Source organism: Acanthaster planci, linkage group LG18 (assembly GCF_054643075.1).
Source record: "Acanthaster planci isolate LZ-2023a linkage group LG18, COTS_SCS, whole genome shotgun sequence".
NCBI classification, from domain to species: Eukaryota; Metazoa; Echinodermata; class Asteroidea; order Valvatida; family Acanthasteridae; genus Acanthaster; species Acanthaster planci.
The window spans coordinates 14,054-31,312 of record NC_141794.1 but is presented as its reverse complement, the minus strand read 5'-3'; the positions used below and the strand labels follow the sequence as shown (position 1 = coordinate 31,312).

The following is a 17,259-nucleotide window of genomic DNA, read 5'->3' as shown; positions in this document are numbered from 1 at the left end:
TTGATTTGTTTCAAACAGGTGTTACAGCCAAACATGATATATGAGCGCTGACTTTATTCTGCAACTACTGCGAAATCAGATTTTATTGTTTGACAAAGGGCCAAACGAACAGCTGTAAAGTTAATTAAACCATTGAAATCAATGATTCACCGACAGACTACGCCTTTTAAGGTGCGATGCTTTTTAAGGCGGTGATCAGTTTATCCTGGTATTTTTAGTATCAGATAATGTATCAAATTTTCAGCAGGGAAAAATATCGTTTGTATAAATGACATTTCCCAAAATTTCGATGTGTTTTCAAGTTATTGGGTGATATAGGAAATCGAAGCTGGTGCATGATGTATAGGAAAAAAGCTACATGTGAAGTTTCTAGTTCATTTTCTCTTTACGTGTATATAGCTTTACTCTTTCAATTGTTCATATAAAAATGGTTAAAGTAAAATACTGTTTGTATTACATTTGTGATTAATCGAATGTTAATACTTATTAATGCATTTAAGCCTAAATAATAAAGGATAGCTATGCTAAAATTTTACAATCAACTCTATCTCTACACACAAGTCCATAAATTTATCGAAATCTGCAGATCTGATTATAATAATTACATAAATGTCCATTTATGGAAAGGATTAAAATATTTAACAAATGACTATAGAAAATACGATTATGTTTGTTTGAAAGTATGCACTATAATACGAATAATTATATGGGAACATTAGAAAATCTTAATGCTTAACCTCTGCGGTTTTGATAGTACTACATTGGTTGATTATCGGTAGCTCTCGAACCTACGATCGCACTTTTTTCCTACTCAGTATCAGCTTTCCAGTGTTTTGTGTTTATTTTATGGCAATTTGTAATAGAGTACAACCTTCAAAGTTTAATACCTCTTAACAAAGAAATATTCCATTAACTTAAAAAGCTGTGTCTTTCGTGACACAGATGGGTCTATTTACATGCACCGGGCGTAGCAACATCAAGAAAACCCAAATTTAACCATACGTTAAAGGAAAACTGCAGATTTCTTAATGCATTATATGTCCTGAAAGGCCTGAATGTCTTCTATCCAATGACACCTTAATTATGTGCTCATCGTGTCGAGGTTGAACGAGTAACAATGCACATTGTTGACTAGCGGGTGAAATTTGCACTGTGACAAATTAGCTTACATACATTCAAAAGCGCGTACGTTGGCCTAAGTATCATCTACTGTACAGCATATGCTAACTTTCACCTGCTGGTCAACGATGCATTGTTACTCGTCTAACCGTAACATTGAGCACATAATCAAGGTTTCATTGGAAAGAATAGATTCAGGCCTTTCTTGGGACATATATTGCAAATTAAGACATCTGAAATTTTCCTACAAATTATGGTTGAATTTGGGTTTCCTATATTTTGATACGCCGTGTATTTGCTAGAAATACAGTATTTCTTGCAATAGGTTTACACTCGTATTTTCAAACACATAATTGCTCTACTTTTTACAATGAGCTAGGGAAAACGTGCAACATTGAACAAAAAAGGACTTTGTGATAAATGTTACAATGATCCATCCAAAGAATAGATCTTGAACACCCGTTCTTTGTCTTGGTTTTAAAATATTGCCAAAAAAAAATCTAATGGGTGCATAAATTCTTCACAAAGGAATAGGAAGGAGTAGTAGTTACACGCATAACCACAGTAAAGTCATCAGCAATGAATCGTGACACGTGACTTTTAAAGACAAATGGAATCACAATCAGGGAAATGATTTGCACAAAAATCAGCAAGTAAAACGATTTGAACATCATCAAGTAATCCTCGGACAATTCGAATATCAAATCTTCACAAATTGAATGGAGTCTTACTCCAAATCTTAGGAAACCTGTCATAGTTGTAATGATCCCTATATGGATGGTAAATGGATTTGGTTGTTTTCCGAATTGTTTGATACCCCGAAATGACCCATTTTCCAGTGACGAATCTTGGTGTTTTCATAAGCAACAGATACACATCCACATAAGTTACACTTTTCAGATGTCGATGGGATACAAGTGCTTTTATTGCCAAGAAATTCTTAATCGTCATCAAATCTATAGTCTTGTTGCTGATGATTTGGCAGGGTCAGCAAAGAAGGAGTTTCCTGAATGCTCGGAGTTGAGAGTTTCTCTGGAATCACTTCTCCGACTTTTGTCGATTTGGGCGTAGATAGCGGCAGAAAGGTCATGTGGTTGTATGGTTGTGTTGTCCTCATTGGACTCAGTATCATCGTCATCCAGTGTCGTGCGCTGGTAAAGAGAACTTGGTCGACTCCACCCAACCAAGTCTTTGGTCCCTGTGGCATTCTTTTTAGCTCGGCGATTCCCAGTGGCATGCACTGCGACAGGATCGTCGGAGGACAACCCACGCTTTTGATTTGGTCGATCTGTGGTAGCAGAATACCGCTTAGTATATCCGGAATTACTCTCTGGTAAGACTGTCTCAGAGTTGGCGTATATGGGACTCGGTGGGCTGTCTGTGGATGGTACTCCCTCATTCACGTTGGCATATGTAGTGGGACTTGTATCATTTGCACGGACTGCATCGTTGTTAGAGTAGACAGGGTCCTCTGAGAATGTTGAGAGTTGCGTGTGGTAAAAGTTGGATGGACTGGGTGAGGATGCATTACGGGCTTCAGACAGGATATCTGGCATTTCCACTTTAGCTTCTTCGTTTTCATCATTATGGAATCCAGTGTTGATGAACGTAACAGGTGATGCCTCAGGCTTCAGGCGAATATCTTGACCAGAGTTACCAGACCTCTTCCTGCATGTAGAAAAATGAACAGAGGTAGTAACGCATTACGTGAGCAATAGTGATTGAATTATAAGGCTAAAGGACCATAATGTGTTTTAATTTTCTTGTTTGCCATATTGACATGTTAAAAATTAAAAATTTAACCTATTGCTATTTGAAAAAGGTCTGAAAAACTTTACATTTTCCATATTTGGTTTTAGTAAACAATTTTTCATGAACAGAACTCGCCTACTCTTACTCAGAATTGCTTTTAGAAAATATGGTTTGGTACTGGAGCGTAAAACGCACTGAAATGCCAAACAAAAGGTGAAAATGTCGCAGCCTTGGAATATTTTCATCTCAGTTTTTAATTGATTTGAAATCCATCGTTTTGCATTCTTGGGTCTTACAGATAGGATTTTAGAGGGAAAGAAATACCTATTTTACGGGTCAAAAGCTTATGCAAACAACCTGACATGATTATGTTCTTCGTATACAGCAACGAAACAATTTGAATTACATGTAATTCCACAATAGAGAAATGCGTATTTTTTACAGATAGTGACTATAGAAGCCACAGTGCTTAGTTGTGCTTCTTCAGAAGCCCCCAATCCCAGTTTAAATTTTTCAAGCTGCAAGCTAATTCATGTAGTTTCTTAAACAGTTTACCCACCTTCCTTTGCAGACAAATATGCTGACTAAACACACAACCAGGATGAAGAGTAGTAAAGCCGAGCCACCGATAATGTATGGTAGGAAATCTGACAAGGAAGATACAGTTTTCAGGTAATAGGTAATTTCAGTACAACCAACTTACATGAGGACATGAACGATGCTGCTTCACTTGAAAAACTAGTTTAAAATAAAATTAGAAGTGCGACATGCAGAATATTACCATCACAAATATTTTTCCGAAAACAAAATCTAAATTATACAATTTTGAAAGGAAAAGACAGCTGCAAAGAAAATACTTACATGAATACAAGTTGAATTTTGATTTCCATAAAGGTTTCAAAACTACTTCTTATGAGTTGATCATTGAAAAACCAATCCAAAGTTCACTGACATGACATAAAGGCTGTCACGTGTGATTGCAGCACTACTGTTATAAAACGCAGTCACGACTTTTAATGCCGTCTCGAGATTTGTGAGTCAATTTGTCACAGAAAATGGAAAAGGCTCAATTATTCACTGTTACGTCTTCGGGACTACTATCCCCTCGCTAGATTACCCTTTTGAACAAACAAGTGGAAGGTTTCCTAGTTAAAGATAGTGGAATCAGAAAGTGACGAACGGAAGCAGAGAGAGAAACATATTGAAAGGTGCTAAAAGGTTTTCTTAGAAAATGGGAATGTTTGACGTAAAAGTAAAGGCTTTCCAAACATTGATAAAGTACATGTAGGCTTATAAACACCTTACACCATGCGTTTGACAACTTTTTGTATGCTTAAGGATTATATAGAGCTTTTAGGATCAGTGGCACTGAACTGACTTTATTCCATTCAGAAAAGAAGAGTACTTCTGCAGGATTAAATGCCTTGGTAATAATCTGGAATGAACAGAGTAATCTTACCAGTTATAGAGGTTAGTGGCACTGATGCCGTAGTAGTCTGAGCGGTGCTCAAAATTTGCGTAGTCTTTACAACCTCCGTCGTAGTATCTGTCATGAAAAAATAACTCTTCGTCAATGAGTGATTGTATATATGGGAAACAGGATCAGTAAGTTTTTTATATACCTATGCACACAAACCGATCTCACAGAAAGCCCACTCTGATCCTTAAAAATTTCACCACTGCTAGCGACACTCAAATCAACTCAACACAGGTGCTGGAAGTTGTTTGTGGTAAACATTTGCGTGCAGTTACCTCACATCATTACCATCAAAATCTTAAGGCCCAATCCTCACCATTGATTGCAAAAATGTGAGGCGAAAGTTACACTGTGACTAAGATCCAAATACGTATAGGCCTTTTTTAAAAAAAAAATTCGTTCCTTCCAAAACAACAGGGCCTACAATGCTAGGCCGAGTTTAGTTGTGGGGAGGATTGTGCATGTATTTCACGATCTTCCACCACCCAACCATATCACCTGTTACAATGAGTACTACCATAATGGATGGGTAACGGACGTGTCCGCTTGGGTTTGGTGTTGGCTTGTCTACCTTCTGATACGCCGGTGAAGCTACAGCTTGGGAGCACAGCAGGTACCCATGTCCTGTTGGACTGACAAAGGAGTTGTGCCTCCCCAGTAATCTTATGTAAGGGCAGACAGATGAAATTGAGCCTATTTCCGGTTGTAATGGCCACACCATCCGATATATAAGAGTTCTCCACAAAACCTGGATGGAAACAGTCCGCGCCATCCACTGGACCTACAGAGTGAAAAAAATGACACATTTGAGATATAAAATTGGGATGCATGATGGTGCAATAAAAGCGATGAATTAGACATGTTATGTAAACTGAAAGTGAATGAGTATCTTTGCCAGGGCCTTGAGAGGCCTTATGACTCGAGCAATTACTGAATGTAATCGGAAGAATTTGAGATTGGGTGAATTAATTAGGACATACAAATTATAGTTTATACATGTAAGTTTATTTTTAATGCATCATTGATCATGAATCCTCAGTTTTTATCAAACAATACATTTCATGGTGTTTAAAATAATAAGGTAACTTCTTACCTCTAAATTCATAGACTTGCATTTTGAATTCCCCACCGCACGTTTTATTTACATCACCAGTGCAAGGATGGGAACAGTTGGTTGTAGCCCCATCTGCCCTTCCGTATGCAAATGGATTTGAGAGGGCACCTCCACAAAAACATTGTTTTCCGGCTTCCAGAGCGTAATATCGGAGGTTTCTTATCCTGCAGAGAGACCTGCAGAGATCAATGGTCATTCCCGTGCTTTGGCAGTAAGAATGCTCAATTCCACACGACGAATGACACGAATCCCTTGCATCATCACAGGTGATGAGATCCGTCAGTGCCCGTTGAGAATGGTCAAAATAACAACCATGGTTAATATCTGAAAGAAAAATATGACATGCAGCTTTTAGGAGTATATGTCAACTCCAGAAAGCAGCTAAGCACTCTAATATTAAATCCATTCTGAAAACGAATGCTTCACGCGTAAATTGGCTTTGAAGGTTAATCCAAGAATGATGGTCATTAGCATTGCCATCACGCTTTGATGACACAAGCAGACATTTCTGAGCACGGTGTGGTACATGATTTTTCATTCCAAATAGAAAACGAAATACGAACATTTAGGAAAATGCATATTGAAATTTAGTTCACCCAATGAGGAGCTCCTTTGAAAGAGCTTTGATATAAAGTTATGAATAGAGCGTTCACAGCAGGATTGTGATTAGTTCGATCAAAACATTTGGAACAAGCGGACTCGCCTAGCACTCAGGGAGTCTTAAGGGTTAACATTTGTAAAGGAGGTGCCACCAGACAGTTCTATGTAAAAAGAGTGGTGCTGAACAAAATTGATTGCGGTGATTTAGAAAACATCGACATTGCACACGGATGAATGTTCAGGAAATAACTATAAATCCAAGGAAAACAAAGCAAACCAGTCATTTAAAGGACATACAGTATACGGTATGATTTTGTTAACCAAAGATTCATCTTAACCATGACTAATAACATAGTTTAGCGTGGCCCAAATGGGAGAGAACTACAGTGCTATGTCTGTGGCACTTTTTTGCTCTTTAAAAAACAGGCTGTAGTTTTTATTTCAGTTTTATTGATGACACTTTACTTTTGGCAACCAAAGTGAATACACGTATAAGAAATGCCATAGCACGAATGTTTAATGGAGAAATGTATATCCCAGTTGTGATTACTGTCTTAGTTGCAAATCATGTTAGTCAGGATGATTCCTCACCTGTTGGGTCTTGACTAAATCCTGATTCAAACGAACAAGTCACAACCAAAATGCATACGGCAACCTTCAACATCGTATCAGTTCTCTAAATATCTCCGACTGGCGGCCCACGTTTCAGCGAGTTGCTTCTTGTGATTACACGGGGAAATGAACCACGGTGCTCTGTACTTACAAACACGAAACTATCGAAACCTGTTTTGCAATTAACGCTGTTTAGGAAAACTAGAGCAGATTCTGATGTTGCTATTACGCTAGGATTTGGTAACACATCTGGGGCGGCTTTTGCTCTTGACCCAATCGAGTTCTCTTGACTGTGCTTGTAAGCGCAGTATTGATATGCAGGCCCAACAGAGCTCATACTTTACAATAGCGGTACGTCAGTAGGCCTCTCGGTTCAGTGCTTGCTGGGAAAAGATTAAATATTTGAATGTGAATAGCGTTATTTGAATATGTTTGGTATACAGAGGGCGTGAAAAGGTTGCATATTTTAGGACGGGATAATAGCATTGGTAAACAGTCAAAGAAAAGAGAGGAAGAAAGGCTTGTGAAAGCGCGTCTAGGAGTTAACCATATTTGGGAGTGAGTCAGCCAGCCGTCATAAACTTTTACTGCGGTGAAAGTAACCGGAATCAAACAAAAATGGTTGACAGTGGTCCAAAAGATTCTGAAAAGCCTATTGTACATGCATGTAGGACGGCATACTGTACTTGAATGTAAGCCATCGGTCGTTATTGAATTTCCCATTTTGGTCTGTAACGTTTACAAAGAAGTGCTCGTTTAAAGGGAGCCAGATGACGGCATTATGGGGGATGATGCACGTTTTAATGAAATGATAACACAACGGATGTTTTCCACTCCATAGTGCGTCATTCGCCCTTAACGTGGATCATTTTTGCTACTAAATTGTACATCTATAGTAAAGATTGCGGTAACACCATGTATTTATCTCTTCTTTGAGTATATGTGGTTCTGAGAAGAACCGGGGAATAACTCGACGTTTCGAACAGTGTACTCTGTCCGTCTTCAGGAGACTGCCTAAAGACTCCTGAAGACGGACAGAGTACACTGTTCGAAACGTCGAGTTATTCCCCGGTTCTTCTCAGAACCACACATACTCAAAGAAGAGATAAATACATGGTGTTACCGCAATCTTTACTATAGATCTAGTTTCTTTCACCACGAAAACCTTTAAGTCTTAAATTGTACATATTCATAAAAAGTATTTACGGGGGAGTTTGTCCTCAAAGCAAGCGACCTTGATGACGAAAGGAATTCGTAGTGAAGAAAATTTTATGTTAGGTAACCCCCTTTAGACAGTAATTATGACCAAGGATAACGTTTTCACAACCTTCTTCCGTTACACTTTCCGTATGTTTACATGATATGGCGAGAAAGGTATCACTTGAAAAAGTACAATAAAAGAATTGTTAAAGATTATAAATAACGTAATTTAGAAATGGAAGCACATATGGTTTGGGTACCATATTTCTACAGTTTTATTGTAAGTGTAAGAACCTTATAAACTCTTTATAAAGTACTATTGAAAAATAATTTCTACATAACCGTCGTCTTGAAACTGTTGCTTGCTCGATCAGCTAATGAGTAAAAGGGAATAATGACACCCCGCTTCATCTAACAGAGCCTCGAGTATAATGCAACACAGCTTAAATTTACCACTACCGTAACATTGGAGATCAGCACAAATAAAAACGAAGACCATTACTTCTTCAAAATTTCTCTTTCTTAACTTAGAGTTCAAATGAATGAACAGAAATTATGAGATAGAAGCTGTCGACCGGCGCGGTCATTCTAATCGGAGACATTCTAGATAAGGTTATTGGTTTTGGGTCACAAGAATAATTTTTTTGTAATTTTGTTCGTTATAAATATTTATAAATTCACTTCGTTTTATGGGTAGACCAGATATACCAAAGCAGTTCCCGCAAAAACTAATGGCATTGACTCAACATTATTGTTATAATACTTACACCATCATCAGAGAACCCAGGTGCGCATCTCAAATCTCGTTTGTTTTACATTTGTTTCTACATTTTGGCATTATAAATGAGACTTTACAGGAATAAAGTTATCTTTGTCAGAACAACTCGTTTGTTTTCTGCGATCGTCAAATATTGTATTATTCTTTCCTTTTCCAAATTCTTTTAAAAGTGTGTTTAATATTACTTTTTTCACCACTTCTTTTACTTTTAAACCCTTTTCAGATTACTAGAAAGCGCACACTGAGTCACACTGAAAATATGTCAAATATGGCGACTTTATCCTGGATTTCTGTGCTTTGTTGCCCAATTTTTCAATTTTCGAGTTGCGCGATAAAAATTAGTCAAAATGACCCGCTCGTATACCCAGAAGGACAGTGGGATTAGCACTCAGGTCAGAAAGCACCGAGGCGGGAGAAAATTGTTATTACAATGTACTACACTCTTCTTCGTGGTGCGTACATAGAAAAACACCTTTTAGCATTGCGGTGACGATATAATCGAGTACTTGCCAAAAGCAATCGGTGGCTGATGGTGTGCACCATTACTTCCGGCAGACGTTCTGAAACCGAGAAAGAGATCATTTCTTCTAACTGCGGGACATTTAGTAGGATTGAAATCAGTTTTTGGTACATCTTGACTAATCTACAGTGGAAATATGAAACAAGAAATTGGTATCGAAACTGTTTTACTAGCTGTGACTTGCTTGCTGCTTTCATTAGGAAAGTGTAAATCCACAGGTAAGTGTATATGCAAGAAACTAAAACTGTACTTTTGTCAAAATTGCATTCAGCCAATCAGGGGAAGTAAAGTGGATGGGAAAAAAATCTTATGCGAGTATCAAACATTCGTGTGTCATAAGTCTTTATTGGCTGGTGGCTTGTGTACAGCTTGGAGATACTTTTCGGTCTCATCTGATTGCTATATCCCCGACTTGATCTTTCAATGGAAACGGTCAGTACTGTAAGTGTTCTGAGTTTTGTTTTAACTTGGGTTTAACTGTCGATTATTTTTTTCTTAACAATAAACCAGTTCAAATCATTGAGATTAACTTCTCACAGAATCTAAAGTCTTTAAAACCTTTACAATGAATATTGGGTTGGGGGAACAATTTGCAGGTGAGATTTTTGTGGATGAAATGTAACTTCCCCCTCAAGGTCTCATAATAATTACGTGAGAACCTAAACATGCGTCTTTAAATCCGGTGATTTTATTGCCAAAAAAACCCACACATATTCCTATGCCTAAATCACTTCACTTTAATCCTAGTTTTGATATGAATATTGTACTGGCCATGAAACCAAATAACCTTGTACGTGCTTTTGCGATTCATGACAAATTCCAGAACCATTCATTTCGAACAATGATATGATCGTATCTTGAAAAACTTCAACCTCAGGTGCGAGGCCTCTAGTCCAGATATAAAGGAAAGTGGAAAAAAATTTCTATTCTTTATTTGCTGCAGCCGCATAGAAGGAAAACGCCTTCACACAATAAACCAAGGAAAAATAGTCTCTCTTGAAATTTATTTTTGACTGGAAAAAAGGATATATTTCATTGAAAAATATAAAAGTGAAAACTTTTCAAATTAAGTGGTAACCGTAAATGGTACGTTGGGAACCTCTAATGGTTTCTACGGGGCATTTATAGCTAAAAGTAAATATACTTTCCCCATTAAAAACTTATTTTGTGAAATTGCAACATCAAATAATGAAATTAAATTTGCGAGACTAACGGGAGCAGAATACCGAATAACTCGCACAGCCCTCAGAGCCTACAAATATAAGGAGATCTGTTCTTGTAAGATAAACTTCCCCTCAAGGATAAGCTTGACTTCTCTGTGGAGATACTTCATGACTACTGTCCTTTTTTGCGTATCAGTTCTTATCAACCGGAGAGCGGAGACTGCCCAAAACCTATTCTTGTTTTGAGAGAGGACTATCTTTTGCTTGAGGTTTGTAAATTGGGCAAGGTTGTGGGCGTCATGAATTTGGGTTGCGGCGAGTCTCGTAGTTAAGTGAACCCTTTGTCAGGCATAAATTCACACTTGAATCAGTCTGAACCTGTAAATATAAATATTGATTTACGTAGACATATGCTGTTGGATTTTTTATGATTAAGGTCCACTTTTTTCCATCCAAATGTACACCACGGGTTGACAAAGTTGGCAATGTGGTTCATATACATTGCAACTCTCTGCTACTAAACCAACTCGACATTTGCACCTACATAATCTTCCAAGTCAAATTTGAAGAATCAGGCTTTTGGCGTAAAATAATTTGTCTGTTTTGAGTGTAGGTCAATGTCTAAAATGTGAAAAACACAACTGATTTGTTTCATTGCAAAACATAAGGTCTGTTGAAAGCTTGTCCATGTATTATCCTTGCCACCATAAATTGGCACTGACGGCTTTAAGATAATTTCGAATTCACTTTTTAATGATTGTTTAAATACTGTTTACCACTGAGCTGTAAAATTACCGTGCATAGTTTTCCTGTTTTGGAAATTTCCCAGTTTTTGAAGAAAAAATACTTTTAAGTGAAAACAAGTGTTACGTTTTAATTCTTACGTCCTGCAATGAAATATTATAGCGTGTTGACTTCAGTAGAGTATCCAGCTCTTGGTTTCGGGGGCACATTGAAAACGCACATGCACTTTCGGGCTCAGTCAACATAATAATGGGGAAAGAAAAGATATTTGATAATGAAGTGAAGCGACGCGTGTGCGTCGGTTCGGGGTACGTGAGCCCTTAGCCCACGTTGGGTGAGGTGTTATCCTCCAGTAAGAGAGACCAGTCAATCAAAGTTGATGATTGATGTTGGGTTTATTGATTTCCAGCCGTAACAAAATCCCAGCTATAACAAGATCCGGTTGTGACAAAATCCCAGCAGAAACAAATCCCAGCAGAAACAAATCCCAGTATAAACAAATCCTGAGTAAAAATAACATGTATCGCACAGTAATTATCTGTGATTAATATAATCATATTTGATTCAAATTATAAATTACAAAGAAATTCACAAAGTCCAAGGATGTGGACACGCATTAAACTCACCCAGCACCTCGCCAACAATCGCTGGATTAATCACATATACTTGACGTGCTGCATGCGTTCAAGGCTGTTCTGCAATATGACATTGAATTTTAGCATAAATAAAAATAGCAATAATGACAGCACCAAAGGAGTGACTGTCTGCAAAGTAGAATGTAAACCCACAACGATCCAAACGTGTAACGTTATTTGTGCAGCTTCGTCGCCCATTGACAGCTTGGAAAGATTGCAGTTTGTGCGCGCACACGCGCACAAACTGCAAGTCCTTGGTCAGGGGTCACAGCGGAAAAGTACAATATACACTACATGTACACAAGTTCATGCACCCATGGCGCGCACACGCGCCGGTCCACTCATGCCGTACTACATGCACGTACACGTACATGTACATTGAAACGACACAGGAAACACGTGAGAAAATGAGGTTACGTGACTGAAGTCACTGACAAGAAGCAAAATGTCCCCAATTTACACATAAAATAAACACATGGCGTTCATAAAGGTCACCAAGATACCCAGTGTCCCCCTACAAATAGCGGATATTTATCAGTTGGCCAAATTGACTACCAGAACGAAACTGTTTGCTTAAGCCACGAACTCAAAAGTGTTTCCCGCGTCCACGGTACGGCATGATCAGGTCAAGACAGCAGTGAAGTGGGCGGAGTCCCAAGACTACTACAATAAATAAATGTACCGATTAATTTCTTTCCTAATTACCTATCAAGTGATATCAGTTGAAAAATAGTAATGATACAAAAGTCCGTGGGGGGGGGTCAAGGCAAGTTGCCCCCTGCCCTCCCCGCTGGATACGCCACTGGTTGAAGTTTACCTGCTGAACGATCTTATGCATAACTTTTTCATGCCTTTGCTGCAGGTATTTACCGTGGCTGCTACTTCGACGGTGATGGGTATCGTTCTGCCCGGATCATGACGGATCTCATCAAGTGTGATGGCATGGCGGGCGTATGCCAGGACTCTTGTGGACCTGGAGAGAGATATTGCGAAAGCAACAGCAATATGACCATCGATTTTTGTCAGTCACTTTGTAGAGCTAAAAACTTCCAGTACTACGGCCTGGAAGGTGGCAACCAGTGCTTCTGTGGTGGCGCCTTTGCAAATCCTTTTCTTTATGGATCGCAACTGGATGGCAATCTGATAAATTGCACTGATCCTTGCACAGGCGATGGTAGCCAAACCTGCGGAGGGGAATTTAGAATCGGGATTTATGAATTTCAAGGTAAGTTGATTTACGATTAGTATGTTTTGAATTCGATCTTTGGAACGTACAATATAACATACCCTTACCATTCACACGCGTGAGCTTTTTTCTATTCTCAAAGAATGGAGATTTTGGAATCCAACCTCATAAATGTTCTTAGCCTTCAGGCTTTCTTTGAAAATCATACCCGACGGTATAATTCTTTTGGTTTGCAATTTAAACTTTCTGTAGTAAAATATGTTCACACCGTTCCTGGATTGACGATTTGTTCTTCATTTATATTAAATACGTAAGACAGTTTAGGCACTGTTAATAATCGAAAGCCTGTCACGTGGCCCTTTTCAATACTTGATAAAGCGCTTGCTGGCCGTGCACCGCCTTGCAGTACACGTCACGCGCATGTCGTATACATATAAGGTCATCGTAGGAAATTCGATTTTTTCGACGAACTGGTTCAAAAGACACCAAAAAATGGGAATAATTATGTGCTTGGCAAGTTTTAAGCATTCGCATATGAATGGCTGAGGAGAATGGACGTGACTCATTCCCGAGCCGCATCAAATGAAAATAAATTCAGAAGTGAAAACAAATTCTTATTTGAATTTTTATACATTCAGACTGTACTCTATCTATCGACAGATCCCGTTGAGACCCCTGGCTGTTTCTTCCCGGGTGCAGTCCCTAATGCTATAGTGATGGATGTAGGTGTTGGTGTCAACGAAACACTCATCTTCACCTGCCAGCCTGGATTTGAGTTGTTGGGAGAGTCTACTTTGATGTGTGTTGGCAATCGCACGTGGTCGTCAGATGTTTTACCTATCTGTAACTACACAGGCGTGTATCCAGGTTCGAACTTTGATTTTTTTCAGTGGAGGAGGAAAAAAAGCTACATGTACCGGTATATGTGGAGATCGTATTTCCGTTGGATTTTTACAACAATTGAACACCAAAATCTCAAGGTTACACTGGTCACATCCTACTGTATTTGTCCATTTAGGAATAGCTCCATGATTTTAGCGGGGCGCAGTCCACTTTTGTTATTGGTGGCCCATCTGTCTCCTTTTTTCCCTGACAATAATTATCCGCAGTGTGCCTCTGAGACGATATAAACCTGAAACTTGACACGGATATCCGTCAACCCTGATGCCTAGATGTGCATTGGGTTACAGTGACTGACATCATAACTTGAAAAGGCGCACATTGATGGCACATCATTTATATTTATTGATTTTCTTATAAGATTTGTTTGCCATCGTTCCACACAAGGGGATAAAATTCATTTGAATTTCAAAAATAAAGATCCCATAATCCCGCAAGTTATTTAGGCTACAAATTTCAAGCCTTGATCACTTTCCTATTTGAACTCGAGTTGAAATATTATTCCTTAATTCTTCAGGGTAGTTATCTTGCGCAAATTATGAAACCAACTGGATCCTCTGACGACATGCATAAAAATTCTGTGATTTTATAAAAATCCACACCGCCGGTCATCTCTTGTTTGAAAATAAAACAAATACTTACAGTCTAGTTTGTGCATTATTACGTCACAGCTGGGAAGTTTACAGCTAATTCTCAATTTTTTTGTCAATGATATATAGCAAACACGACTCAAGTGTCCCCAATCCAAACATCAAAAAGTACTGCAGTGAAACCGACAACTGAAAATCTAGCCACTACAGTGCAAGGTAAGTTGTACAGATGTTCGCTTGTGTTTCGTAGTACTTCTTTACCACAAGGCGAGTTGTGTTGGCAATGATGCAAATGTACATATTCTGGAGAAAAAGTCCATAAACCGTTAATTAACCAGTCTAACAGTGGCGTAAATTTGTGCAGGAACTTAAGGGATAGGGATGGGGAAATGTGGGGCGGATGACTTGCCTGGGCGTGAAACCTTAAAAAGTTGGGGGACACTATATGACTGTATATTAAGGTGCATGTTCTTAATATTGATGTACATCTGTAATGTGTATTCAGAATGGCATATTTATGGCTTTTGAAAATTGTTTTCCCTCTTTTGAGTGATACCGAATGCATTTTAATCGTCATTTATACTCCCACCCCCAGTGGGATTTACGCCCATGCAGACTTACATCGATAGTAGTAGAAATAAATTGATAGGAAATTTGTCTCTTTTATACTCGTGAGGTCGTCAACCTTGCAAGTAAACCAAATGTGATCTGAGGATATTAATCAAAGCAGGATGTATTGAGGTATAAATTGTCTTTACAGATACCACCAGTTCAGCATTTGATCATGGAGAAACCACCAAAGCACTGAGTTCTAAATTTACTGAGATGCCCAGACTGACAACCAAGCTCCAGATATCCATGACAGGTGCAGTTTGCGAAGAGAGTAAATCTTTCTTGGAAAAATATAAAATCTAAATGAAATAAATACCTGTATGAATGAACAGCAAGAGAGCCTACGGTTTGCAGTGGAAACTCTTTAGGCAATGAATCACTGGCATCAAGTATTAGCCCAAACCTAGGAAATCCATTCCAGACACGATCTTTTCCCCACCAGATTATCTGCCGTACATAATTGGAGGAGCAGCTGGCCTCCTGTTGCTGTTGGTGATCTGCATGGTCTGTGTAGTCGCATGTAAAATCAGGTGAGACGCGAGGTTTTAAGGGAATAATCATAATAAACCACTCTGCAACCGTTTGAACGTCCGTTTGTAATTCAAGGAGACAACATTTAACATATTTTTCTGAAAGTGCAATCATGATTTGGAGCCATTCTGATGTATTTGACGGAGACCTCCCTTCTTTCCTTCGATCACTAGTACACCGACAGAATGACAATGCCATCAAAAGTTAGAAATCTTCAGTGAAATTGTTTTCGGTGCACAGATTTAGTGAATTTGACAAATAAGAAAATGCGCAATCGAGAGGAACCTCAGTTTTGTGTGACTGTGCTAAGACTTAAATAAGATCCTTGCATATAGTAAAGAATTTTCGAAAAAGGGGAAGTGGCTATACCCTGATAATCTGAAACGAAAAATAAACCTGAATCTCGGGTCTCATTTCAGGAAGCAATCGGGAACTGTAAATCAGGACATTCGCTTGAAACCGGATGGCCTTGCTCCAGTAACGCTACTGAATACAGGTTTCAGTCCTGGCGAGGACCCAGAGACCGATATACCAGACATATTCAGTGCATCCAATAATCATCCCTCGACTGAAGAGAAGGAGTACATCAGCCAAGGCGGCCCAGCAAATTGCGAGATGTCCACGTTCTCAATGGGCAAAAACAGCGGCAGTAAGAATGACAATCCCTCCTTGGAAGACTCCCCTGCCTACGCAAATATGAAGAGTGTGTCGCCCCTGAACTACCCACCGAACCCGATCTACGAGAGTGCCGATGGACCCAAAGAGACTCACTTTAAGAAAGCTGAAGATGTGTACATCAATATGAACTCAAACCTTGGAGCAAACGCTGCTTCATCCGAAAAGTATGATAGTGACCTGGAGGACAGTTTCTACGATCGAGTTGACGGTGGCAAGAAGTGGGACTCAAAGGAAAATTTGATTTCTGATAATGGAGATTCAGCTTTTTTTACAGACCCAGAGAGTTCAGCTGCAACTAAACTGTAACAAAAATAGGCAGCTCATATCAAAGACTCTCGAAAAGTGCGTACTGTATTAAGGGTGTGCCACGATATTATTGAGCAAACAACGCTCTATGCATGACCCAGAATTCGGCGCAAATTAGGTGATGGTGAATAATAATATGAAGAACACCAAGAAACATTATGACCTGCCTAATATGCAAATGAAACCGAACTCAACGACTATCAAGAAAACTTACTATAAGGAGTCATTTCAAAATTCGTCTGGGACAAGTTGCAGACAAGTTGCGGACAATGATGTGAGTACTTTATGCAACTTTTCTGCAACTTCTTTCAATGAAGCAATTACTTTGGGTACACACATCTCCAACTGTGTTCTTTGCTTTGGGCCAAGCGTGCCACTCAAGGGCACACTGCTGTGCGGTCACATGTCTACTACATGTATACGCTTCCTGCAAGTAATGTTGATATAACCCATGCATTTAGAAATATTCTGGATATATTTCTTATTGAATACAATTTCTCCTGTGAATTAAAGTTTAAGGAGTAAATGGCATTCACTTGCTAATGTCTTGTATGAATGTTCTTTTCTTTTGCCTTCCTTTTCTTAGTCATTAGCTTGATTGGTAGTTATAATTTAGAAATAGTGTAATAAAGACCTAGAAATGTGTTTGTTCATTAAACACAAGCCCACTCTTCAACTTGTGACTCTAAATCAGTAAACGTTATTTCGAAGAAGATCACTATGTATAATATGCCAGTGGCGA

General features: G+C 38.8%; 2 protein-coding genes across 3 annotated transcripts; one reads left to right on the top strand and one right to left on the bottom strand.

Annotated features, from left to right (window-relative positions):
- Window positions 1-373: 373 nt before the first annotated feature.
- LOC110978642 (uncharacterized) lies at window positions 374-7,024 on the bottom strand. Its single transcript, XM_022233790.2, has 6 exons — window positions 6,654-7,024; window positions 5,442-5,786; window positions 4,920-5,129; window positions 4,331-4,417; window positions 3,431-3,518; window positions 374-2,787 (listed from the first exon to the last, which is right to left on the bottom strand). Exons 1-6 carry the CDS (start codon window positions 6,724-6,726, stop codon window positions 2,076-2,078), a joined length of 1,515 nt encoding a protein of 504 aa, XP_022089482.2. The 5' UTR covers window positions 6,727-7,024; the 3' UTR covers window positions 374-2,075.
- On the top strand, window positions 3,436-17,048 carry LOC110978649 (uncharacterized). Of its 2 annotated transcripts, none has more exons than XM_022233818.2 (7): window positions 3,436-3,543; window positions 12,577-12,939; window positions 13,561-13,767; window positions 14,520-14,606; window positions 15,151-15,255; window positions 15,445-15,532; window positions 15,953-17,048. In XM_022233818.2, the coding sequence occupies exons 1-7, from the start codon at window positions 3,507-3,509 to the stop codon at window positions 16,515-16,517; spliced, it is 1,452 nt and encodes a 483-aa protein (XP_022089510.2). In that variant the 5' UTR covers window positions 3,436-3,506; the 3' UTR covers window positions 16,518-17,048. The 2 variants fall into 2 exon arrangements, with proteins under 2 accessions (XP_022089510.2, XP_022089493.2); XM_022233801.2 differs by lacking the exon at window positions 3,436-3,543 and adding an exon at window positions 7,725-9,390.
- Window positions 17,049-17,259: the final 211 nt, after the last annotated feature.

Excerpts from the sequence above, each read along its gene's own strand:
- LOC110978649 (XM_022233801.2), top strand. The coding sequence starts at position 9,309 with ATGAAACAAGAAATTGGTATCGAAACTGTTTTACTAGCTGTGACTTGC. Across the intron at positions 9,391-12,576 it reads AGGAAAGTGTAAATCCACAG|GTATTTACCGTGGCTGCTAC; the intron begins GTAAGTGTATAT and ends CCTTTGCTGCAG. Across the intron at positions 15,256-15,444 it reads GCTCCAGATATCCATGACAG|ATTATCTGCCGTACATAATT; the intron begins GTGCAGTTTGCG and ends TTTCCCCACCAG.
- LOC110978642 (XM_022233790.2), bottom strand. The coding sequence starts at position 6,726 with ATGTTGAAGGTTGCCGTATGCATTTTGGTTGTGACTTGTTCGTTTGAA. Across the intron at positions 5,787-6,653 it reads ATTTAGTCAAGACCCAACAG|ATATTAACCATGGTTGTTAT; the intron begins GTGAGGAATCAT and ends TTTTTCTTTCAG. Across the intron at positions 4,418-4,919 it reads CTTCACCGGCGTATCAGAAG|ATACTACGACGGAGGTTGTA; the intron begins GTAGACAAGCCA and ends TTTTCATGACAG.